Source organism: Camelus ferus, chromosome 6 (genome assembly GCF_009834535.1).
Source record: "Camelus ferus isolate YT-003-E chromosome 6, BCGSAC_Cfer_1.0, whole genome shotgun sequence".
Classification (NCBI taxonomy): Eukaryota; Metazoa; Chordata; class Mammalia; order Artiodactyla; family Camelidae; genus Camelus; species Camelus ferus.
Genome location: NC_045701.1, coordinates 27,659,584 through 27,686,866, shown reverse-complemented (window position 1 = coordinate 27,686,866; position 27,283 = coordinate 27,659,584). Strand labels below are relative to the sequence as shown.

The window sequence follows — 27,283 nt, the reverse complement described above, 5'->3', positions numbered from 1 at the left end:
TTATTCACACATCCTTTTTTTTTTTTTAATTCTGAACTTTACTTTAATGTTTCACTGTTACCTTCATTTTGTGCTTGGAAAAATGGAGAAGCGATAACAATTTACTGCCTTTCTGTTGAATGGGAATTTGACTCAAATACTCTAAAATGTGGATGCGTCATATGAAATTTGATATTCTAAAAGTGAAACATCTATTTTATGTCCTGGGCTTCATGATTTTCAAAATCCTATATTAAATTTTCAGTGATTTCAGAACATTGCCAAGCAGTCTATTAAGTTCTATGTATAATTGTATTGTTTGTTTATAATAAATTAGCATTAGATCTTTATTATAAGAACAAAGTTTAAATAGTCCTTGGAGTCACTGCACATGTTCAGACACTTCAAACTTCGTTAAATTTGTTTGTATATCATTTGATTAAATATCCCAATGAAATTAGTAACATCTCTATTCTGTATAAGAAGAAATGAAAATAGAGACAGTAAATCAAATCTAAAACTCAACTTTTCTGACTTTCTCCTATTATCACATATTCAGGTTTGCATGTTTATAATCCTTTATTCTGTACTGCAGCTTTCAGCTAAAAAAAAAATGAGTGACCTGTGGGTGTTTTTTTTTTAAATAAATATCTTTCATTATTGATTACTGATTAATCTTATCAGAAAAGCCACTTATTCAGGTGATTTGTACAGTTAATTTATGCCTTCTTACTGAATTAGTCTTCCAATTCAATTTCATCCACCCCCATGGATATAAAAGGACATTGCTGCATTTTTAAAAGTTTAAAAGTGAAGCTTAAGAAATTGCTTTGAACCAGATAACAAATATCTCAGAATTTATATTTTCTAAATCCACTTACTATTAGAAATACCATAAATATCTTTAATGCATACCTAGTCTATATTAAAAACCTGTTTTGATGTCAGATAAACATAATGTTTATATCTACAGATTTTTACAGTCTCTGTATAAGTCAAATACTAAAGGGTCGATTCCTAGGTAATGAATATAGAATCAGGAAACAGCTGTGAAATAAAATCGATGTACTGCTATCAAGTAGAAGTTCGTAAAGCAGACCTCTGATGCCTTTAGATTCCTCGCACGTACACATGCGCTGAGTAGTGGGCCATGCAGTTCCATTCTGCTCCAGCCTCTGAATGTGGCATTCTAACAACTGACCTGCAAAACTATCTTTAGTGGTTGACTCTAAGGCAAATTTCTTCCTTTAAAACTTAGAGAATGCCCTCTTCTGCTCATACTGCTCTTTTCTTAAAGATTTGCTATTTCTAATAATTTAAAATATAAATTTAGATAGATTTTCTTGACAATTTGGGTCAAATTCTAAAAGGTACTTTGAATTTCATTAGAGTCGCAGGCAAGTCATTTTCCAGAAGTCCATTTTTAATGTCTATGCTAAATAAATTAACATTTACAGACAAGACAAAACCATCATACGCTCTTGTAAGAATCCAAGGTAAATGTACAGAGGTGTATCAACTATTTCAAATTCTAAAACCAAGCATCTGCATGAGAATCACCTTGATTAAAATCTTCCAAGCTTAATTACTCCTTCTTAAATAATTTTAAATTCTATATTGGACAAAACAGATACAAACGTATTTGTGCAAATTAACTTTAAAAACATAGTATGGCTTAAAACTCACCAGTTAACTTCTGCAGCATCATACTATATGAGCACACTTGAGTCGTCATTCTGCATTAGTCACCATTCTTAGTTCAAGTGAACACATGGTACACATCTATAGGCAATATAAACCCAATAACATTCCCCCAAAAGGAATAAAGGATTGAGATGCTATTGAAGCAAATTAATTTCTAGGGACTCGGATAAAGACAATAAACATGAATAGAACTCAAGACATAAGATTTGCAGGGCTTATCTCGCCCTTTATGTGTTAGACATTTCTTGGGGAAATGTCATCTGCCTTAGGAGTAACATGAAATAGGCACGACTCATTCCACTCATTCTATCACATGTTAAAAAATAAAATTCATGCAATTTTCAAAAACTAATTTCTCATCATCCCAGTCAACAATTTCTTTAAAAAAGTTGAAGGGTAACCTCTGCTTTGAGATTACAATAAAATTAAAAATAGTTTAAATATTGCCATGATTAAGAAAAACAAAGTCATCATTTATGCAAGCTTAAGAATCCAAGTTGCTTGTGGAGTAAAATTAAAATCTATCACACAACAATCATTCTGAGCTACAAACTAACACGTAGCTTACCTTGCAAGTCACCTCACCAACTACTAATTTTACTTACATTAACGACAAGTATAACATTTACCAATTACAAGTCTACGGGTTTACTTGTTGGCAGTAGTTGAGCTTTTCCAATAGGGTTTTTTGGAGAACCTTTATACCAGACCCTCTCTTTTTCTGACGGCTTTCTAAGGACCCTGTTATTTACGCCAGGAGAAAAGCCCATATCATTACTTACAACAGATTTCAATATATCATGATTTGTCAGATCATCCAAGGGAACCTTAATTTGGCTGTTAGATATCACTTCCTGCTTACAAACTCGGGTAGACCCAAGAGAAGAATTCACAGAGTCTGGGTGCCTCTTCATCTGTAAGACAGCTGTAGAAGTTAATTTTGTAGATTTTGAAAGAGTATCAAGATTTGACTGTTTGCATGATGTAGACTTCTGTTCTCCAGGACCTGATTTGGCAAGTGGAATACAGGAATCTTTCGACGTACTTTCTGTACAAGAGGGAAGAGCACTATCACAGCTCACTGATTTAACCAGAGGAGAAGCAACGTCACCAAGACTTGCTAATTTATGCCTCGTAGGTTGTCCGCCATACTCCAACAAAGAATTAATTCTTCTGACAGACTGACGGACCGGCGTACGCTGAAACTTAAGAGGTGACTTAACTTTTGTCTTACTTGATTCATTTAAAGAAAGCTGGTTAAACCACTGTATGTGGTCTGAAACCTTTCCATGCTCTGTCATTTGCAAGCGTTCAGAAACCGTTCCGTCACATGTTTCCACCAGTGACTGCTGTTTAACGATTCTTACAGGCCTAGGTTTTGACAAGTTTGTTCTGTTATATGCAACCTGCTCTGAGGAAGAGGTGCCAGCCACACCCTCCCTAGTAGGTGCACATTTCAGTAAGTTCTCTTCCATCCTGTTTTCATTCTCCTCGAATTTAGTATTTCGTGTATCCCTTGGGGACTCTTGTTTCTTTATTTGTTCATCACTGGATAGTTCTTGCTTGCTTAACTCACCTTTTGGTATACTCGAATGAATGCCATTTTCTAGTTCTGTCTTCATCTGAGTTGAGGAACATTTTACAGTGGCTCCTCTGTCCCATTTTTGAGTTTGATGTAGGGAGAAGTCTCTTTCTAAAAAGTTGTTTTCATCTTTACTAGTGTGGTGTTCATTTGATTCTATCACAGTCAAATTACTAGTTTCAAATAGATTTTCCTCTGGACTACATTCAATAGAAGACGTTTCATTGAATTTTACTTTCCCCACATTAGTTAATGATGACTGCCTGTGATTTATCAATGCATGAAGATTGCTTCCAGATTCAGAAAATGCCTTCTGAATTTTCACCACAGTCTTTGTGGTCAAGTTATTTTCATCCCCACTAAGAGAGCTACCAGTTACATTGTTATGCTTATTGTGTACATTAGAAGGGGTGAGCTCATATGAGCTAACAGACGATTTTTCAACTATCATATCAGGCTCCAAAGAAGAGTTTGCTACCTCAAGACTTCCATCTATTGGAGAAATTTCATTTCCATCTATTTCTTGAAAACTTGAATTGCTTGGTCCTGTCCAAGACATTCGATGACTTGTTCCAGCTAGTCGCTCTGGAGTTAATAAGTTTTCCTCAGACTTACTAATCTTTTTTGAACCTAAAATAAAGCAGTTCAGTGTTTTTAATCATTTACATTTGACCTAGTTGTGAAATATTATTCAAATACGTGACAAATTAAATACTAAGCATTTAATTCCAATAAATTAAAGATTTGTGTTAAAAGAAATAATTTTATATATAAATATGTCAAACATTTTGATATATACATTTATAAAGATCCTCCAACTGTTCACAGAAAAATACACTGCCAATTCGAATATTTTCACTATCCAAACACAAATTTTCAATTTCTAGAACAGTAGATTACTTAATATATTTTATCATTAAAAAAGCAACTAAAGGTTATATGTCAATTATATCTCAATCAAATGTAAAGTAATGTTAAAAAAAAAAAAACTAGCATAGGCTTTTAGGGTAAAATTCTAACAATATCCTGTATATGTACCTTTCTTTGTTAATCTCTCATCCAAATCTGGGCTAAAAAGCAGACCTGTTTTTACAGATTCAATCCTATTTTTTAAACTTTGTTGATTTGCAAGTCGTCGACCAACATTTTCAGATCTATTGACATCAGGACATGCATTCTGTACAGAAAAAAAGTTGAAAAGTCTTGGTTAAGAAATAATCCTAGTTAATTCAATATATGAAGATAAAGTAAAATTTGGTAGTTATCAAAATCCTCTACAGCTAATTAAAAAAAAATATATATATATATAATTGAGGAACAATTTTATAGCAAACACAACATCCTCGCATGCATGCTGATGAAAAATCTAAGCATTTGACCTGCCTACTAGTTGATATTTTATGATCTAAAATGAAAACAGCTGGAAACCATAAACAAAAGGAAAAGACAAACTATGCACTGAGAAAATATTTGCAAAAGATGTGACTGACAAGGGCTTAATTTCCAAAATAATAGAAACAGCTTATAAAACTCAATAACAAAAAAACAACCCAATCAAAAAATGAGCAGAAGACCTAAATAGACATTTCTCAAAAAAAGACACACAGATGGCCAACAGACACATGAATAGATGCTCAGCTTCGCTAATTATTAGAGAAGTACAAATCGAAACTACAATGAGGTATTACCTCATACCACTCAGAATGGCCGTCATTAGAAAGTCTACAAATAAATGCTGGAGAGGGTGTGGAGAAAAGGTAACCCTCCTAAATTGTTGGTGGGAATGTAAATTGGTGCAGCCACTATGGAAAACTTACGGAGGTTCCTTAAAAAACTAAAATTGAGTTGCCATATGATCCAGCAATCCCACTCCTGGCCAGAGGAGAAATTCTCTAACCAGAGAAAACTCTAATTCAAAAAGATACACACACCCCGATGTTCACAGCAGCATTATTTACAATAACCAAGACACAGAAACAAACTAAATATACATCTACTACAGATGAATACGTACGTACACACACACACACACACACAATGGAATACCACTCAGCCATTGAAAAGAATGAAATAATGCCATTTGCAGCAACATGGATGGACCTAGAGATTATCATACTAAGTGAAGTAAGTCAGACAGAGACAAATATATGATATCACCTATATGTGGAATCTAAAGTATTATACAAATGAAGATTTACAAAACAGACAGACTCACATACACAGAAAACAAACTATGGTTACTGGTGGGGAAAGAGGTTAGGAGAGGGATAAATTAGGAGTTTAGGATTAGCAGATACAAATGACTATATAAAATAAACCAGGTCCTACTGTATAGCACAGGGAACTATATTCTATATCCTATAATAAACCATAATGGAAAAAAATGTGAAGAAGAATATATTATACACACACACATAACTGAATCACTGTGCTGTACACCAGAAACTAACACAACATTGTAAATCAACTCTACTTCAATAAATAAACAAATATGTAAGTAAGAACTGGCTCACACATTAACTTAAAAAAATTTTTTTTGTTATGACTCTGTGCAAGGGCCTGTTCACAAGAGTGAAAGAAAACAAAAAAACAAACCAAAATCTTACCCACATGGAATTTACATTCTCAATAGGGAGATGTAAAGCACAATAAGACAGACAGTAAATTATAATGTATAATATACAATACATAAGGTAAAAAGTGCTATGGAGAAAAGAAAAACAGGGTAAGAGGGACATGGAGTGGTAAAGTGTGGGGGGGTGATGTTTAACACAGTGATCAGAAGATGATTTGTGAGAAAAGAAAAATGAGAGTGAGAGTCATGAAGGTATAGGGGGAAGAACATTCCAGGGAGAGGAAAATGCTAGTGCAGTCTCTAAGGCTGAACAAAGCAAGGTCTGGCCCACTCGAGAAGCAGCAAGGAGGCAAGTGACTGGAGCTGAGTGAGCAAGGGAGAGTGGCAGGAGGAGGGCTGGAGAGGGAGGCGGGGAGCGGACCACCACAGCACTGCAGCTCAGTGTGGGAACTTTGGCTCCCCTCCCGCCCTCCTTCCCGCCCCCAGAGTGAAGCAAGGAGTCCCTGGAGAGTTCTAAGCAGAGAAGTGACATGCCTTAACGCTGGTTTTTAGAGGATAATCTTGGCTCTAGTATTGCAGGAAGGTAGAAACAGATAGACCTACTAATAGGAGTTTATTATAGTAATCCAAGCTCCAGGTGACAAAAACTTAGAGGTTAGAAATATAGTGCAGTGAGAATAGGTCAGTCTGGATGGATTCTGAAAGCAGAAGTTAGACAAGACTCCCTAATGGTTTAGACGGTCCATACGAGAGAGAGTGAGGGGTCAAGAATGCCTGCATGGTTTCTGGCCTAAGTGACTGGAAGAATGAGTTGCCATAACTGAGATGGTGAAGACTGCAGGTGCAAGCGCGGTGGTGGGGAGGGGGACTGGAGAAATAGCAGCAGTGAAGAAACGCATCTCGGAAGCTCTATTTGGGGCAGGTCACAATCGAGATGTCTGCTGGATCAACACGCAAGTAGGGAGGTCAAGTAGGTAGATATTAAACAGTCAAGTTGTTCAGGAGAGCTAGAGATATAAACTTGACATCTTAAGTAAATACAAGATGTTTGGAGCTGATGACCACCTCGAATAAGTGGAGTGCGAAAGAGAAATCCAAGGGCAAAGCTTTGAGCACTCCAATGTAAAAGAATTAGAAAATTAACTGGCAAAGGGGGAAGAAAAGCATGAGACTAAAGTGTCCTTGAAGCAAGGAAAGAAAGTATGCCAAAGAGGAGCGAGCCATCAGCCAGGTTCCATGCTGCTGACACATCAGGTCTAACAAGGGCTGGTATCTGTCCACTGGTTTTAGCAGCGCTGAATTCATGGGTGACCTAGTTCAGAGCTGCTTCAGTGACTGCTGGGGATGAAAACCTCCCTGGAAGTGATTTCAGCAGAATAGAAAAGGAGGAACAGGAGATAACAACTCAAGTGTCAGAGTTTGGTATGAAGGAGGAGAGAATGGGAGAGTAGATGAGGGGAAGGCAGGGATAAGAGTGTCTTTTAGCATCGAGTCTTCAGCTTTATGCTAATATAAACATAAATGAAATGGTGGAAGACACTTACTCCATCTTTGCTACTTTTCCCTAGACTAAATTTCAAACGAAGAGATCTTCGAACCTTTTCTTTACGACTGATTTTAGGAGAGAAACAGCCTGCTTTTCCCGATTCCACCCTAGAAAGAGTGTAATTAAGAACATCAGTTTATAGCATAAGAACTGGAGGAATTCCTACAAAATAAAATGGGAGTCCAGAGCAAATCACATTGTTAGTAACTGAACAGAGTAACAATTTTCTAGGTTTAAGGTTTGAGATACCATGTATGAATATATTGTATTTGCACATAAAAATGATCTTTCCTGTTTATCATAAGTCACTTATAAACCAGAATCATTAGAATAGACTAGCTTTATATATTAACAGGAAATTTTAAAATTATACACATCAACATATAATAGGATTTTAAGCAAGCAAATTGACTCAAATTAGGAATCTTTCTCTGGAGGATATATAAAGTGCACTTTATATGTAAAGATTGTAAAGGCAAATGGGATTTTTAAAAATTGATTCAAATATGATTCTCAGTAGGAAGACACAAAATATTTTATTAACTATATATACCAAATTTTTATCCAATGAAAACAAAATAAATGGATAAATTACCTGCAAACTTTTTTGCTTGCAATCCTTTTACTTCGCCTTAGCACACCTGTACTGATCAAATGGTTTCCACTGATGGCTACAGGAGAGAGCGAACTCTGAGATGACCCTTCTGGGCTTGTATCAAAGTGAACTATAAAAATAACCACACGTATTAGACCACAATACTTATTTTCTCTTCTAAGTATAAAATATTAATAGCAATTAGAGTCAAAGTCTTAATTTCCACCCCTAAACAACATCAAAAATCACATAATTTCTGCTTAGAATTTTCAGGGATTAAATAACCCAATTTAGCTAAAAATAGTATCAATTTCCTACATTTTAGTTGCCAATTAAAGGTCAGATTAAACATTACTTTTATATTAGAGTTTGCTTTAAGGATCTTTTAATATTACAGGCGGAGTGGGCATTGTTGCAGATTAGAGAAAGAGCAAGGTTTCAAGACAGACAGACTTGAGTTTGTCCCACTATTTACTAAATGGCTTTAGGCTCTGAAAATGGACTTCTATGGTGAATATAAATATTACTGTAATGTACGTAAAATGCCTAGCACAGAACCTACTACATAAGATTAATTAATGCTATTATCAAAAATAAACTACTGAAAACAATTTAGTATCTGAGTATCCAGTATACACCTGTTAGCCAACTGCTGTCCACCTGACTCTGGAGTGTAATTTATCCAATATTTTTTGTAAACAAACATAAACTTATGATCTAGGAGGGGAGGGTATAGCTCAGTGGTAGAGTGCATGTTTAGCATGCACAAGGTCCTGGGTTCAATCCTCAGTACCTCCACTAAAAAAAAAATAAAAACCTAATTAACTCTTCCCGAAAAAATAATTTAAAATATAAACTTAAAAAGTTTTTACGTGAAGTTCTGGGGAAAAAATGCTAAACAAACAAACAAACAAAAAAACACTTGATGATCTAGAACACACACCTAACCACTTGGCTACTGCCATGTTCTGTGCTAACAACTGGAGGCTACAACAGCTCATTTTGAATAAGTTATTTAACACTGTATCATGAAACTAACTATAATAAAAAAAATTAGGAAAAAAAAGTTATGAGCAAAGGCTCCATATACAGTTGAGTTACGCTTGAATATTACCCAGGATACACTCAACAAACATGAACCCTCTCAACTTACTGTTGGTACTGACAAAGAATTTACACTGGTTCCCAAACAGAGATAGCAATGTCTTTTCAGTTCAGTTAAAAAAAAACAGAAAATAATACAACCATTACACTGACTTTGGGGTGCATTTGGCTAAAAAATATGTTGGAGGCAAAATAATATATGCAGTGTGACATAAACAGCTTTATGCCAGGGCTGCAGTCTAGTCACCTTGAAAATCTATTAGTGGTGACAAGGAGGCACAGCCAGAACACATGGAATAATGCACAGTTATAACACATCCAAGAAAAAATTATAAATCAGTACTCTATGGATTGTAGGTTAATATTGTTGCCTTTATACATTAAGAAAAAAGCATCGTATCTGTTATAATCTAAACTTAGAAGTCAAACCATTTCCAGTTTTGCAGATGGAATTAATTGAATTGTGGCTGAGAAAGTAGGGTCAAAGAAAACTGGTGAGTTAAAATAATAGGATTACTGATGCTGAACCTGTTAATTTTTTTTTTCTATAAAAAAATGCATTGGGTAAGTAGGCTCATACTGTTACAGTAACACAAGAACAGTTAGTCTATTTTGGGGAGCTTGGAGAAAAGGAATCAGCAGGTTCATTTCTTGGGCAAGATGTCATATTGCTAATGAACAAAGGCAGGGAGAACTACGATTCACATCTGCCATTTGGAAATAGTCCTCCAAAGTGGGAAAGCTTTTAAATATTAAAAAAAAAAAAAACAACACTAAGTTACTTTAAGGGTGTAAGTCTCTAAACTGTGAATACTGAAAGAACTCTAGACGTAGCTTCAGAGTTCTTCATTACACTTTAATGAACCATAGAGAACTGGTAAAGGGCCATGGAGACCAAGTTGTTATTCTGTTCAACTTTTTAATAAAACAAACAAGGAAAATATAAACCCTTTGGACAGATAATAGAAACAAAAGAGAGGCTCTTGGGAAGAAGACCTCATAACCTAGTTAGTAAATTCAATATAAAACTCTTAACATTGTTTGAGACCAAAAAAATCTAAAACAATCAGAGACCACTCACATTTTGACTAAATGTGAGACAAACATGAGATGGAAGACTCTGAGTTTAGATAGGGTTTCATTTCATTTTGGGTTCATCATAAGGTTAATATGAGCCAACTTGTATTCTAGACTTGCTAAAGGAGGCAACTCAGTCCAGAACCACACTAGCAAAGAAATTTGGTATTCAAATTAGCATGATTATATTATACTTTTCTCTGGAGGCTCTTGTTGGCCACATTAGAAATTTGTAGTTCATTTGGAATAAAATGATCGAGCTGGTAAGGGATATGAAAATCATGCCATAAGGAACAGCATAAACAAAGTTTTTAAAGCTATTTGTAAAAACTATTTGAGTATAAAACTTTAAAAATACCACCCCCTAAACTGTAACCCACAATGGTTACTCCAGTGGAAACTACCCCCACAACTGGATTCAGAAGTGCTCAAACACTGGAGACCTCAACAGGAGACAGCAACCCAGTGACAGCTACAGAGCCAGAAGTGACTAAAGTAGAATTCAGGATGTCTCATCACGTAAAACCTGAGCACTGGTGCTATTCATGGAAGCCCCTAACCTTCTAGGCATGGCTGTAAAACAAACACAAACACACACACACACACACACACACACACACACACACACACACAATTATACTAAACCAATGTCTATTTTAAAAGTTAGGGGACTTTATAAAAGTTCAGAAACTTGATAAAACAGAGAATAAAGCTCTTGGTCCTAAAGGGTAGTATTAATATGAAATAGTACTTTGCCCAGAATAGGTACTCATATTAATATTTACAGCCCAATTATATAAATTCTATTTGCTACCTGATACTGGTGTAGAACTGCTACTGAAGAGATTACTCGGCAACAAATCAAAGTTAAAATTGTGCTTGATGGACTTCCTTTTCTTACTTGAGAAACCATGAGAATCTACTGGCAGTTTACGCTTAGCATTTGGCGTAAGAACTGTTGGTGATATGGATAGCTGGGCTGGAAAAAAAAAATTGTTATTTCTCCCACAGAGTTGATAAAATACAAACACTTTATATAATTTCTTCTTATAAAGTTATTACTTAGAGCTAACCCAAAACTAAGGGGATATGTCAAGATTCTTAGCAAATAGTTGTAACTTAAACCAAACAGACTAAAAGATGCATATAATTCACATTAAAGAGTATTAAATAGGGAAGAAAAAGTATAACCAAGATATTGAAACAAAAACAGATCTAAAAATTATTTTTGCTTTTCATCATAACTGAGTATTAACAGTTAATGTCCTCAGTCTGGAAAACAAAACAAATAATCACATTTTCTGTTACTGGGTTGAATAATTTCAGCCACAAGCAAACCAAGATAAAAAATTGGAACAAACACTAATAAACTTCTGGTTCTAAAGTAAAAATGAGATTGAGTTATTTTCACATGTTCAATGGCATCCAACTTATAAAAGAATGTGACTTAGAATATCAAAGATATAACAATAGACTAAAATAAATTCTTACCTATGATTTTAGGTTCATTATATCCAATGTAATTAGCAATGTCATAAAATAATATTATAGTATAATATCTCCACTGAAAATTATATTTGGAATTGATTAAAATAAATTATGTAATAATTTTTGCATAATATATAGAAATTTTCATTTAAGTAAATATATATATACCTACCAATTCTTTCCTGTTGAGGTGTAATAGAGGGTGTTCTATTAGGTTTAAATTTATTTAATGCTCCACTAACAAAATCTGAAATGCAAGGCATATATAATCATATAATCAATTATAACTTAACATTTACCTCTTTCAACAATAATTCATATTGATATCTGTGGTCTTATAGCATCTAAGTTTATATCAGCGTATATGTTTTAAAGTCACTTAAGGTCATTTAAAAGGAATTATTCCAAACAGGAATATATCTATTTTTATTCCATTCTCCACTTATACCCATATAACTCTCAAAATATAAATAAATAAGAAGTCATACTATACAGAATTAAATGTAAAACAAGGATGTATAATGTACAGAAAGAGTATAGAAGAGGAAGTCATTACTTTTTGAGAAAGGGAAGAAATGGCAACAAGAGAAGAAGCTTTGTAAGGGAAATAAAATCTGGACAGTGTTCTGAAGATTTAGTAGGTGTTGATTAGGTAGGAAGATAGAATTCAGACAAGGTGACTAGTATATGTAAAGGCATGTTAAAAAAAAACCCCAGAATTTATGCACACTAGAAACCAGGACTTTGATACTCATAGAGCAAACACTGAATGATGGATATGATAAGAGATAAGTCTTATACTAGGCAGATAAGTAAAGGCAGAACAAGGCCTGTATGTTATTTTGAAGAACCTGAACTTCTCCAAAGGTAAAAAGGAGCAAAATCATCATCTCTGCACTTTAGAAAAGTCACTTTGGCAGCAGTATGATAGATTTAGGGGGTCAAGAATCCTTGGGGACAGGTAAACTAGCTAAAGGTTCTCTTAAGTATGGTATTTAGTCATCCAACAAATCTGTAAGGCAAATGAAGATAAGATGCTATCGGCAGGAAAAGGATTCTTTGATCTACAAGACAATTTATTCATACCTCATAGTAACCACCAAATGTAAAACTAGAGCAGACACAAAACATAAGAGAAAACTGAGAAAAACATCATAGAAAACCACCAAACCAAAATGGCGGCAGAAACACAAAAGAAAAAGAAACAATGGAGATACAGAACAACCAGAAAACAAAAGACAAAATGGCAATACTAAGGCTTCATCTATCAATAATCATTGAAAATGTAAATAAATTGAATTTACCAGTCAAACACAGAATGGCTGGATGGATTAAAAAACAAGACCCAACTCTATGCTACCTCCAGGAGACTCATCTCAGCTCTAAAGACAAACATAGGCTCAAAGTGAAGGAACGGAAGATGATACTCCAAACAAATGGCAGCCAAAAGAAATCAGGTATAGCTATACTCATAGTAGACAAAAAAGGTTTCAAGCCAAAAAAGGTAACAAGAAATACAAGTGGACATTATATAATGATAAAGGGGTTAATTCATCAGGAGGAAACAGTTAATATATGCACCTAACATAGGAATGCTAAAATATATAAAGCATATAAAAAGCAATTATTAATAGACCTAAAGGGAGAAATTGACAGCAACACATTAACAGTAGGGAACTTTAACATCACACTTAGCTCAATGATAGACAGAAAGTCAACAAGGATATAGCTGCCTTAAATGAAAAAATTAGCCAAGTGAACTTAATAGATTTATATAGTTCATCCCACACCAATACAGCAGCATACACATTCTTCCCAAGAGCACATGGATCATTCTCATGGACAGACCATAAGCTGGGACACAAAACAAGTCTCAGTAAATTTAAGAAGACTGAAATCATCTTTTCCAATCACAATGGTATGAACCAGAAATCAACTATAAGAAAGCTGGAAAAATCACAAATATGTGAAGACTAAACAACATGCTACTGAACAACTACTGGACCAAAGAAGATAAAGGGGGGAAAAAATACAGATGAATTCCCACCAAACATTCAAAGAAGATTTAATACCCATCATCAAATGCTTCCAAAAGACTGAAGAGGAGGGTACACTTGCTAATAACTCTCTTATGAGACCAAATTACCCTGATACCAAAACCAGACAAGACAACACACAAGAAAATTACAGGCCAGTATCTCTGATGAACATAGATGAATAAATCCTCAAAGAAATGTTGGTAAACTGAATACAATATTACATTAAAAGGATCACAAACCATCATGAAGTGGGATTTATCCCAGGGATGCAAGGATGACTCAACACCCACAAACCAACAGACAAGTTACACCACATTAATAAAATGAAAGATAAAAAAATATGATCATCAATAGATGCAAAAAAAGAATTTTACAAGATTCAACATCCATTTATGATAAAAAACTAACAATAAAACGGGTATTGAAAGGACGTACCTCAACATAATGAAGGTCATTTACAATAAACCCACAGCCACCATTATACTCAATAGCAAAAAGATAAAAGCTTTCCCTGTAAGATCAAGACAAGGATGCACACTCTCATCACTCTTATTCAACATAGTATTGGAAGTCCCAGAGCAACTAGGCAAGGGAAAAAAAAAAAGCTATCCAAATTGAGAGGAATAAGTAAAACTGTCATTATTCGCCAATGACTTTATATATATACATATATTAAAAAACTCTGAAGACTCCACCAAAAATGTTTTAGAAATAATAAACAAATACAGTAAAGTTGCAGGGTACAAAAAAATCAATATACAAAAATCTGTATAGTTGCATTTCTATACAGTAACAATGAGCGAGCAGAAAGAAAAATTAAGAAAACAAACCCACTTACAATCACAACAAAAAGAATAAAGTACCTAGGAATAAATTTAACCAAAGAGGTAAAAGACCTGAACACTGAAAACTACAAGACACTGTTGAAAGAAACTGAAGAAGACAAAGAAACAGAAAGATATTATGTTCATAGATTAGAATTACAAAGCTATAGTATTCAAAGCAGCATAGTATTGGCAGAAAAACAGACACATACCAATGGAACAAAATTGAGAGCCTAGAAATCAACCCACATATATATGGACAATTAATGTATGACAAAGGAACAAAGAACATAAAATGGAGAAAGGACAGTCCCTTCAATAAGTGGTATTGGGAAAATTGGACAACCAGTGCAAAATAATGAAACTAGACCACTTACACCATACACAAAAATCAACTAGAAATGGATGACTTGAACGTAAGACCTGAAACCATAAAACTCCTAGAAGAAAACACAGGCAGTAAGCTATTTGATATCAGTCTTAATGTCTTTCTGGATGTTTCTTTGGTCAAAGGAAACAAAAGCAAAAATAAACAAATGGGAGTACTAAAAAGCTTCTACACAGCAAAGGAAGCCATCAACAAAACAAAAGGACAACCTACTGAATGGGAGAAGATATTTGCAAATCTTATACTTGATAAGTGATTAATATACAAAATATATAAAGAACTCATACAATCCAACAACAAAAAAACAAACCACCCAATTAAAAATGGGCAGAGGTTCTGAATAGGCATTTTCCCAAAGACATACAGATGGCCAACAGGTACATGAAAAGATGTTCAACATTACTAATTATTACAGAAATGCAAATCAAAACCATAGTGAGATATTACCTTACACCTGTTAGGATGGCTACTATCAAAAAGGCAAGAAATAATAAGTGTCGTAGAGGCTGTGGAGAAAAGAGAATCCTCATACACTGCTGGTGGGAATGTAAATTAGTGCAGCCACTATGAAAAATATGGAAACGCCTCAAAAAATTAAGAATAGAACCACCACATGATTCCAGCTACCCCATTTCAGAGTAGTATTTATCCAAAGAATACAAAAACACTAATTTTAGAAGACATATACACCCCTATGTTCATAGCAGAATTATTTTCAATAAACAAGGTAAGAAAACAACCAAAGTGTCCTTCAATAGGTGAATGGATAAAGAAGATGTAGTACACATACACACACATATGAACACACACACACACACACACACACACACACACACACACACCATGAATACTACTCAGCCATAAAAAAGGACAATATCTTGCCATTTGTGACAAGAGGGATGGATCTTGAGGGTATTATGCTAAATTAAACAAGTCAGACAAAGAAAGAAAAATACCATATGATTCCAATCATATGTGGAGTTAAAAACAAACAAACAAAACACCAAAATAAATGAGCAAACCAAACAAACCAAAACAAACACACAGATACAGAGAACTGAGTTGTGGTTACCAGAGGGAAAGGGGGATGGGGAAGGGAGAAACGGGTAAAGGGGGTTAACTGTACAGTGACGAATGGAAAGGAAACTTTTGGTGGCGAGCATAAACTTTTGAATGTGTATACATAAGTCAAAATATAATGTCCACATGAAACTTATATAATGTTATAACCAATGTTAACTCAATAAAAATAAATAATTTTTAAAACGGAAGGGAGAAGCTTGCTGGGTAAAACATTTAGGCTAGAGTTTAGCTAGTGGATATTATTTGAACAGCAGGGGTAGATAGAAGTAAAAATATATCAATAAAAAGTATAAGCAAAAGAACAAAGTGTCTAAAAAAACAATGAATAAAGAAAGCAGTTTGACTAAAGTATAGACCACCTCAAGGAGAGACAGGAAACAGTAGAAAGGCACGGTAAAGCAGCCCTATGAAAGGTCTTTAATGTTAGGCTACAAATGTCAGTATTATTAATGGAAGTTTCTGAACGTTATGCACGTGAGATATGTGATTAGAGTTATATGTTAAGAATATCAGCCTTGACAGCAATAGGCAGAGCAGATTCAAGGAGGAAGCACAAAGACCAAGAAGGAAATTCTTACAGTAAACACTGCAGATAGAATCTTATAAGACATGAAAACTGTGAATACAGATGGTAATAAAAGGCACCCATGGTTTAAAGCTCACGTGATAAGAGAATGGTGGTGCTGTAAACTGAAAAAAAAAATTCCAGCAAAACCAGTTTTAAGAAGGTGAAGATGATCATTTCGAAAGGCTGAGCATAAAGCACCAAGGAAAAACAGAAGTAAAGATGTCTGCCTAGTAGAGGCTGTAACTGAAACAGAACTGACATTTGTGGGACAACAGTGGTAGAGATCCAGAGCTCATCTACTTAGACGTGATAAGTAAAACTGTAGGATGTGTGAAATTATAAAAGGGAAAAGGTAATGAAGGTGATTGGTGTCTAACAATATCTAAATTTGGGGTAGGAAGGTTTATGGGTTGAACTGAATCCTCCAAAAAGATATGCTTAAGTCCTAACTCCCAGTACTTGTGAATGTGACCTCACTTAGAATTAGGGTCCTTACAGATGAACTCAAGTTAAAATGAGGTCATTGGGGTAGGCCCTAATTCAGTGTGTCAGGTGCCACTACAGGAGGAAAAGTTGGACAGAAAGACACCTAGAGAGACTGCCATGAAATGACCAAGTCAGAGATTGGAGTGATACAGCTACAAGCCAAAGAATGCAAGAATCAACAGCCACCACTAGAAGCTAGAAGAGGCAAGAAAAAGTTCTCCCTCATAGGTTTCAGAGGGACCGTGGGCCAGACAACACCTGGATTTCAGACATCTAGCTTCCAGAACTATGAGACAATACATTTTGGTTGTTTCAAGCTGCCCAGTTGCGGTACTTTGTTTCAGTAGCCCTAAGAGATGAACACAGAAGGCATGAGGGGAATCTACAAAGGAGGCAAGAAGAAACAGAAGGAGACACTATCATACAAGCCAGAAGATTCAAAAAGGAACGGGACAGGTAATAGCAACTGGCTCTGATACTCAAAAGATAAGAAATGTCCTAAGGCAACTGGAGGAGGAATGGCCTCAGTCTTCTAGATGAAGAAGATAGTAAGTCTTATGACTGATTCCACCATGAGGAAACTTTGGTTCTTTTTGATTCTTCCTTGGTAATGTTTCCTTCATTACTTAGTTCATTCTCCTGACTAATTCACAGCACTATTTCAGATCACGATCTCATACCTAGATTATTGACACACATTTCTGACTATCCTCCTCACCTCCAAGTCTCAATTCTCCAAACCAGATGATTTTCTAAAACAGTTTAATCGTGGTATGCCTCTCCTCAAAACTTCAATGCTTCTTTAATACTCAGCTTAATGTTCTAATTCTTCAGCCTGACATCACGCTCACCATAGTACCATCCCAATCCCTAGGATGAACCTCTCGGGTCATGATTTTCGTATTTATAGACACAGACATGTATCACTTCTGCCTCACGCAAATCTTTCTTCAGAGCATCCCTCTCATCTAGAAAAGGATACAAATATTCTGACCCTCCACCCAGTTCCCTTAGATTCTACTCATTCCTCAAGAAGGTTCAGTTTGACCTTCTCTTTGAAGAGTTCCTGGGTCATTACAGCCAGGGAACTTTTCTCCTATGAACACATTTTATGTTTGTGCTAAAGATCAAACATGTAGTATTAGGTTGTGTTGCCATTTTTACTTTTCACATGCATACATCATGTCTTTCCAATGATGCTATAAGCCCTGAAAAGACATACACCATAGCTTATGCTTTTTAATGTTCAAATGCATTTCAGGCAAAGGCAAACTGCTGTACCTTCATAGCCGGGACTGCCACCGCCGCTTACCTCCTACACTTTGTCTTCGCTTTCTCTTATAGTCACCAGGAGTTTCACATTCACCTTCTTCAAAGCCTTCTAGTGATGGAGTAGCACAGAGACCATCAATACCCAACATAGCTGGTATCTTTTCTAGGATAAAATCTGGAACATGCCCTAAACAAAAATGTTCATAATTAAGATCTTTCCTTACTCCCCCTCAAGAGGTTGAAATAGCACATAGCCACCTTCTAACAATTGTCTTCATAATTCACTTAGAAGAAGCTGGAATCTCCCTCATTTAAACAAATCCCATTACTTAATAATAAGGCAACTGCATCTTACCGATATCTGATGCACAATCAATGAGAGTCTGCACTACTGCAGCCTGTAATCGTAGCTTCTTTTCTGTGTTAGCAGACATCTTTTCATGTCCTTCACTTGTCTGAAGAAGGTTTGGTGCAAATATTACAGCCAGATTGCTGCTATCCATCTTATTCTCACTGGACCTTGAATGAGCCCAAAATAAAAATACAGAGTTAAAATAACATATTGAGCACGTTTTAAAGACCTCTTACTTTATCGATTAAACACAAGTCAAAATACAGCTACTCTTCATCTACCCATCTACATAATTGGCTTGAAACAAGACAGAACCAGAAATACACAGCTTCTGTGTGCTTAAATCTATGTCATAAAAACACTGCTACCCATTGAGTCCACACTTTGTTGTTCCACACAAATTGAACATGTCTCTTTGAGTTTCAAACCCACACATAGAAAATTCAAGGTACTGAAGTATGTCTAGAACAAGCAGGCTCAATGACAGCAAGAAGGGACAAATCTGAAAAGCAAAAAATCCAAATATTTAAAAACACAGTAATCTGAAGCCTTTCAGTGGACTAAGAATCCTATAAACATCAATAAGCCATTAAGCCATTCATAATGACAACTCTAGGACAGAAAGGAAATATTAAATTATTCGGTATACTGTTTTTTAAATTATAAATTATACAGAGTATAATTCTTATAGTAAGGAAAACTATAGTATTTTTAAGAAAAATTTCCATTCCAAATAAAATTTAATTTATTATCATAAGGTAAATCTAGGTAGTTGAGAAATTAAACTATCATCTCCCAAGACTTAATTAGTACATACCTAAGGGAAACTTTCCTGAGAAAGCTAAAGAAGTATCTTAATACATCAATTGTGTGGTCAGCCATAAGACAGGAGAGCAACAATGTAGCTGTGTTCTTCTCCTCTGTTCTCAACTGTTGAGCTTTGAAAAGTGCTTCATGCAGATCAGCGGGGAGAATGGGCTCTGGCAATTCCCTAAAAAACTGCTTAAGGAGTCCTGCAATATCACAGGGAGGTGCAGAAGACAGGCATCTTTCACCATGATCCAGCTTATTCTGAAATAAATATAATAATCTTGAGCATTTGGGGGCAAAAGGGTTTGTTGCAAATAAAGTATCCTTTCTTATACTCTAAAGAGTTTTCTTTAATAAATTTCTCTTAACTCTTGTTTCAGTATATATCACTCCTTTTCAGAATGCTAAAAACAAAATTAAAAAATTTTTTTCATTTCATATAGTACATTATAGAAACAAGGGCCATGGATTTGAGAGTACTCGCTAAACTTTTAAAGCATTATATAAATAGCACTGATTATAACAATCATTTCACAACGTGTATATATTTCAAAACATCAAGTTGTACACGTTATTTATCAACTATACCTCAATTTTTTAAAAAGCATTATATAAATGATATACAGTTCATTTTGGAAAAAGCAAAAAGGTTTGTCTGCCATGAAAAAACCTATTTGCAAATTCAATCTCTATCAATAATTCATGTAACAGTTCTAAACATTTCAATCCTAAAGACCATATCAAAAAGTGGTACAAATGAAAAATTATAGTTCAAGAATATGCTTACCTTTAGTGCTTTTAGACGAATAACAGATCCTGATTTCCTAAAAAGCCCTTCTGTATGAATATGCTCTTCTAAATTTGTGCAAGCATCAACAAGAAAACTGAAAGAAAGAACTCTTTTCAGGTGGCAAGATACATATCTCACTAAATCCTATTCTCCTGCCAAACTATATAAGCAGACTAAGTATTACACCCCTTTCAGGAGCTCTGATGCCACAAATCCCTTTAACCTCTATGATAAACAGGTTACGTTTAGTTTTCCTTCTTGCTTCCTGAATTCTTCTCGAACACCCATCTTTTCACTCATAACTTCAATGAACCTGCTCAACCCTACATCCTTGTCTATCTTAATCCATTTCTTTGCTTCTGCTCAGAGCATAAGATTTTTTTTTTTTTAACTGCGTTCATTTCTTCATATGCCAGCCTTTGCTCAAATCTCTGCAGTCAGACTCATCCCTGTTACTCCATCAAGGTCACTAACGCCTTGCCAAGTCCATGGTCAATTCATTGTCTTCATCTTGCTTGTCCTACTAGCATCCGACACCCTTGACCATTCCCTGATGATCTTAAAAATATTCTTTTTCACACACTTCTGGTTTTCTTGCTGTCTCTCTGACTGTTCCTCCTCCAACTTCTTTTCTGGCTCCTCTTCTTCTCCTAGACTTCTACACCCTAGGATCACCCAGGGCTCTGTCTAAGGCCTTCTCCTTTTCTTCATCTTTACTCTCTCCACAGGTGATCTTGCCCAGCATACAAAACTTAGAAAACCTACCATCTATTACATTTGCCCAAGAATAAGGCAAGGTTTTTCCCTCATCAACATTACCTCTCAGAAAGTCAGATATATCCCAGTCCTTACAATTCTCATATTTAGAGGTATGTGCTCAATTTCTTTATACTGAACAATTTTTAACAATCAGTATTGGCTGCAGATACATAGTTAATATTAATAGCTGGTAACAACAAATCTGAATGGATATCAGCTGCAAGCAAATGAAGGCATTGTACTGGTGCACAGGGGCTCAGTGTTGCAGAGGGTAATCAACAGAAAAGTTTTTTTTTTCCTTTCAAGAGGCAGGCAAAGACATTATAATAAAGATTTAGTCATTATTATTAGGGTTGTGACTGGGATTCCAAATGTTGAAAATCATCATAAAATAGCCATGTATAAGCCATTTAAAAGTAAAATAGTAAGTGGTTACTTCATGAAGATTGTGAATCTGTACCTTTAGGCTGAATGAGGGGAAACTGTTCTAAGGCAGGGAAGTGTTCAACAAATGCTTTTGGACCATGCATCAATTAAAAACCTAAGTTATTGGACTGTGGTAGCCAGAATGAATCCTACTTTGGATAGAGGGGAAATAAATTAGTAATAGCTAAGATAATTTCTTTACATGAATTTTTAAACTGTTTTCTTAAGATATAAACTTCCCTAGTAATTTCTGATGTATTTAGTTCAAAAGAGTATTTACAGATAGTGACACAGAAAGACTCAAGTGTTGCATAATTTACATTGACAAATACTCTAATATCTGAGCTTAAATATTCTTTTAGTCAACATTTCTAAAACAAAAAATACTAAAATTATAACTGAATTGGTAGTTTAGTGTATTACTGACTATAATCAGAACTACAGTGAAAAAATTGGCTACAACTGAAAACTGACTTAACAGAACAATAATAATTTGCTTTCTAACATTTATTCATCACTGAACCTTAAAATTCAAACCTGAAAATGAGTGTACAAATTAAAAAGTTAAAATATGCAAAAGTTTAAAAACAACTTTCACATTAGTTAATGCTGAGAAATAAAATCATTTGCTAGTTCCAACTAATTGTGTGAGTCAATCAACTAAACATTCAAATACCAGTTTGAAATATTTATTCTTCATTTCAAACTTTGCTTACCTTGGAATATGTCCATATTCTGGTACAACACACTGGGGCAATGCATTAAAAGGTACTCCAAATATTTTACCCTAAAATGACAAATTCAGTTACTCTAACACAAATATTACATAAAATGTATGTTGTCTTAAACATTAGGCAAATTAAAAACCTAACAAATAAAACAAGATAGCAGAAATAATCTCTCAATCAAGACAGAAAACAATTATATCAAGCACATTTGTTAAAAAGTAACTACTTTTTACTCCACATTATGTTAGGTGCTGGGAGTACAAAAATGGTCAAGTTAGGGCATTGCCTGAAGCAATGTAGCAAATTCTGTTAGTTTCCAATCCCATAATAGAAAATCAAATCATTTAGTGTTCAGCCAGGAAATTCTTAAACAGAATTTGGCCCAAAACACAAACACTAACATTTCTGGAAAAATACTAATTTCCTTCAGTAACTATATAAATACTGATCTTAAACTTTCTGTTGGTCACATCATAAAAACTAACTTGGACAAAAGGCTAAATTGACTGATAACAGTAATTCCTGTCACTTAGTGGGTACTTCCTAACATTATATCAGGGTGGTTACTTGGAGACCTGATTATCTTTTCCATACTCTATGGGAGAGCACTACTCAAACTGTTCTGAGGTACCCAAGGTAGGGATTCTGCAAAAATATTTAATTCAAATTTCATTTCATACTTTGAAAACCATTTTTAATAAGTCACATTCAAATGTATTACTCATATTCAAATTTTAATACATTTGAATATTCCAAGAGTACACTGGTATGTTAGTTATGTTTCTGTACACCTCTGGATAAAGAATCTGCCACGATCTTTGGGCATACATTCAAACTTCTTAAAAATGAGTCACTGATTAAGAAGGTTGTAGCTTTGCCTTGGACTTAAAAATAAATTCACACCTGTATATATCTGCTTATGTAAAATTAGCTATGTGGGCACACCTAGTCTCACAAATGTTAATTTAGCTTAGATGCATCTGCTTTCCATGAATGCTCTTGAAGCACTTATGTTTTAAGAGCATCTTACTTAATATTTTATTTATAATCAATACGATTATATTGATCAATCCATGCCATTCAGCATTCTAAGTGATTTGACAAATTTTACTAGTCCTTTTTTCAAGCATCTGGCTCAATTTAATTGATGAATATAGAAAAGACTGTATAGTACAGTGCATAAGAAAGCAGGCTCCTAGAGTCAGGACTGCCAGGCTTTAAAACCTTGGCTCTTCCACGTATTAGCTGAGTGATCTGAATCAAAAAATCATTCTCTATGCCTCAGCATCCTTACATATGTCTTAAGTCATAGAATTATAGAGAGAATTAAATGAATTAAACGATGTAAAACATCAGCGTCTGACAGCAAGAATTCAAAGAATATTTGCTGCTGTTACAATTATCATTTCAAGGTGAGCTACTAAAAAAAGTTATCATGGGCAACTCCTTATTTGGGTAATCAGAATTTTCTTGATACTGTGCAACCAAACAAAATGCAAAAATGTATCAGATGCTGAAGCTGATTCTAAGTTTACAAATGTCATATATAACTAGAATTCAGATTTTTTCCAAGTCTCATTAGTCTCAACTGACTTCACAAACAAGTGCTAGAATGTAATCTCATAAAATAAAACTAATAACATGCTTTTAAAATTTTATATATTAGACTACCATTTAAAATACCTTTAAAAGACTTCTAGCACTTTTCTTAAAGACTCAAAAATATCATTAGATAACAAACACCAAAATGCTAAAGAAATCTAGTTTTCAAATACTTGCTTAACATGTTAGATCTCATTCCTGTAACATGATGATCTTCTGTACTTATTAGAATACTTTTATTAGGGTTTCTAGCACGACTGCTAACTAAGATGTAAACCACTGATTATCAAAACGACTATCATTAGTTGACTAAGTGGCTTGTGACAGGTACTGTGCTAGTTTTATCTACAGATTTTATCATTTTTAAAATCACCGAACCCAAGGAGAGATAACCATTGTTCCTATTTTATAGAGTAGGAAACTGAAGCTCAGGACAAGTAGCCCAAGAGAGTAGAGCAGGATTCAAACTCAGGTCTGTCTGACTCTAAAGGCAAGTGTCAGTTTTTCTTAAGGAGTGAGAAAAAAATCTGTGTACAAATTCTTTCATATACTTACAAAACCTACTACATTTGAGATCTTGGAAAGCCAATTTTACATTCAGAAGAAATCATTCAGTTTTTAAATATAAATAAATTTGTTGCCATTATGTTGCAAAGAACAAAAATAATTTCCCCAGAATTTTGTAAGTTATCAAGAGGTATGAAATTATTTGTTAGTTTTCTTCTCCAAGCACCTATTTTCTTTCAGAAACTATAAACTATTCAGTTATGCAAGTTAATTTTTAGTTTTCATTTCTAAGTATTTAGAAAGCACCATATAATTAGGCAAATAAATTGAAAATAAAATGCCTTATAGTCAACTTATTATTCACAATGAAATTCTTGATGATTCTGTACAGATATGAAAATCTCATTCAAAATCCCATTACCTTAATCCGCCCCACCTAAACCATTAAATGCTTCTAAATCATTCCACAATGGCTTCTCAATTTACTCATTAAAAAACAAAGAAACAAACAAACAGCTTTAATGTCTCAAAAGTATGATAAAGCCAAGGAGAAAGCATGTTTTTTGTTTCAAATTGGTGAACATAAAATTATTATCAGCAGGTCAATTATCAGCAGAATAATGGTCTGTTTCTAATGCGGTGACACTTTCTCATCTACTGGTTTATTTAGAAAATGTACTGGCACCCCTTGTCCCTCTCCAAATCTTACTCTAAAACAGTGGTGGTGAGGTAGTGTTTGACTCCCTTCCTACGTGCAATTTGTTCAAAAAACAATACATTGGCAGTAAGTGGAGACATTTTTAATTGCCACAACTGGGACATGCTACTGACATCTAGTGCGTGGAAGCCAGAGACGCTGCTAAACACCCTACAATGCACAGGACAGCTAACTCCAACGACCCCCGAATTATCTAGTCCAAAATGTCAGTGTTCCTGAGGTTGACACACTTAACCCATTCTCCTTTGAATCCACGAAGGAACATTTTAGTATGACCTGATAACAAGTGATGGTAGAGGGTGCCCTCCCCCCCGGCCCCCCGCCGCCGCGTTTTTTAAAACGTAAACCTCTTTCCCCAGAACTTACCACTATTTCCGCTGCTGCTGTTTCCAGTCTCTTGCGATCGCACTGCCCACGGCCACCCTTAACCTTAATGCCATAGACAGCACGGAGCTGCTGTACCACGGCCAACCGCACTAGCCTCTGATCCCACATCCCGGACACGTCGCCCACTCTCCGGGGCAGGATCTGAGTCCTGACCCTCGTTCGCCACCAAGTCTTCCAACTTCCAAACACTCTCAGTTTTGCGCTCAGCTCTGTTGCCTTCCGGCCACGTCTGGCACTCTTCCGGCCACGGCCCCCAGCCACTTCCACAACTTTTTCCTTGACCTATACACTTTCACCGACCGCCTTCTCTTAGCCCTTTGACCTAGCCACACCTCACCTTTCCTTCACTTACACCGGCCTTCTTTCTTGTCACTCGATCCTTTCGGCTACTTACACAGACCTCCCTTCTTTCTCCCTTTCGGTTCCCAGTACCACGCCTGTTAACCAGCTTCTCACCACTTTCGGCCACTTTCCTCCAAACCTTCCTTTGCCCTCGTCTCTCTCCGAAACGTAAACAAGACCCTTCCCCTCGTCCCCTCCTGCCCCGGCCAGCTCAGCAGGGCGCCTGCCCCTGCGTTCCCGCGCCCCCCGACCCTAGCCCAGCCGCCGGACCAGCCGGTTGCTCAGGCGCCTCTTCCAGTCCCGGTCCCCGCCCGGGCTGGTCGCCGCCGTTTCACAGACTGCTCCTTCCCTCCCCCATCAGCCTGCCGGGGCTCCCCGGCCAGCACATGCCGATGCGCTCACTGAAGTCCGACGGCTCTCCCCATGCCTCCGCCACACCGCGTCTACCGACACCCGGAGCCCCTGCGACCCGCCCAACCTCGGCCCCAGCCCAGGCTCAAATGGCAGCGCCAAACAGCGCTCCGCACTCTGATTGGTCCGCTCCTCTTTTCAAAATCAGGACCCCGGAGGGTGGCCAGGAGCTGCCTGTCTAGTAGGTTACGGTTGAAGAGGAGATCACGAAGGGTGTGGCTGGCAGAACTAAGAAACATGAAAAGAAACATGAGTTCCACTTGCTCCTTGTTAGCCTTTTTTTTTTTTGGAGGAAAATACCGTTTGTCATGTATTTAAAAACCCCTCGCCTGCGCCTGAGACAATATATTCGAGGAAATGTAATAGACACCTCGTTCTCAGTTTTGCATACCTCGGCCGGGGCTAAAGGTCCTTTGACGGAGAAACCGGTTCTACGGAACCGGAGAGGAGACAATTTGGGTCAGGGTTCACAAACGCTGATTTTAGTAACACTAACCCAGGGCGCTTAATGGGAACTTAGGCTATGGGAACTGGTCCATATTTGGGGGCTGATGGTGACGCCCAAGTCTTAGCGCTCAGGTAGTTAAGTACAATAAAGAAGACCTGTCACAGAGCAGAGAGCGGGAGGAATGCGCAGTCCGCGAGAGGTGGCAGCTACAGAAACGTCATTCGGTGCGATCTGAACGAGGAGACCCGAGACGAGACCAGGGAGGAGACGGGGTGAGGGTGGGGTGGTGCGGGGGTGGAGGAGCCCGGCTTTGGGCCCACAGTGCAGGGACCTTGGTGATCTTGTTGACAAACAAGACTGCACACACCCAGCCCTAGTCCCCGGGCTGCTTTTCCATTGAACATCAGCAATCCCATCAGGGTGTTCTGCTTTCTGGAAGGTAATTCATTTAGGACTGGAGACCTGGACTCAACTCACTATATTATTGTTACATTGACTTAACAGACAATATACGTTCACTACCACCCTGCCTCACCCCCACGTAAACTCGTTAAGAGTAGCAACAGAACTTACCCGCCTTACCCACTTGTGAGCCTATTGCCTAACTGTGTCAGAGGCCAAATGAGTATTTGCCGAACTCATTGAACGGATTTAAGTGGGAAAGTTTTCTTAGAACCATTTTGCTCCTTTTGG

The 27,283-nt window shown here is 36.2% G+C and overlaps 1 protein-coding gene across 1 annotated transcript; it reads right to left on the bottom strand.

Annotated features, from left to right (window-relative positions):
• Positions 1–1,384: 1,384 nt before the first annotated feature.
• On the bottom strand, positions 1,385–26,214 carry LOC102503819 (rho GTPase-activating protein 11A). Its single transcript, XM_032481557.1, has 12 exons — positions 25,369–26,214; positions 22,164–22,234; positions 20,260–20,356; positions 19,480–19,733; positions 18,666–18,829; positions 18,351–18,497; positions 11,823–11,897; positions 10,977–11,141; positions 7,982–8,111; positions 7,385–7,493; positions 4,304–4,442; positions 1,385–3,895 (listed from the first exon to the last, which is right to left on the bottom strand). The coding sequence occupies exons 1-12, from the start codon at positions 25,495–25,497 to the stop codon at positions 2,316–2,318; spliced, it is 3,060 nt and encodes a 1,019-aa protein (XP_032337448.1). The 5' UTR covers positions 25,498–26,214; the 3' UTR covers positions 1,385–2,315.
• Between the last annotated feature and the right edge of the window lie 1,069 nt (positions 26,215–27,283).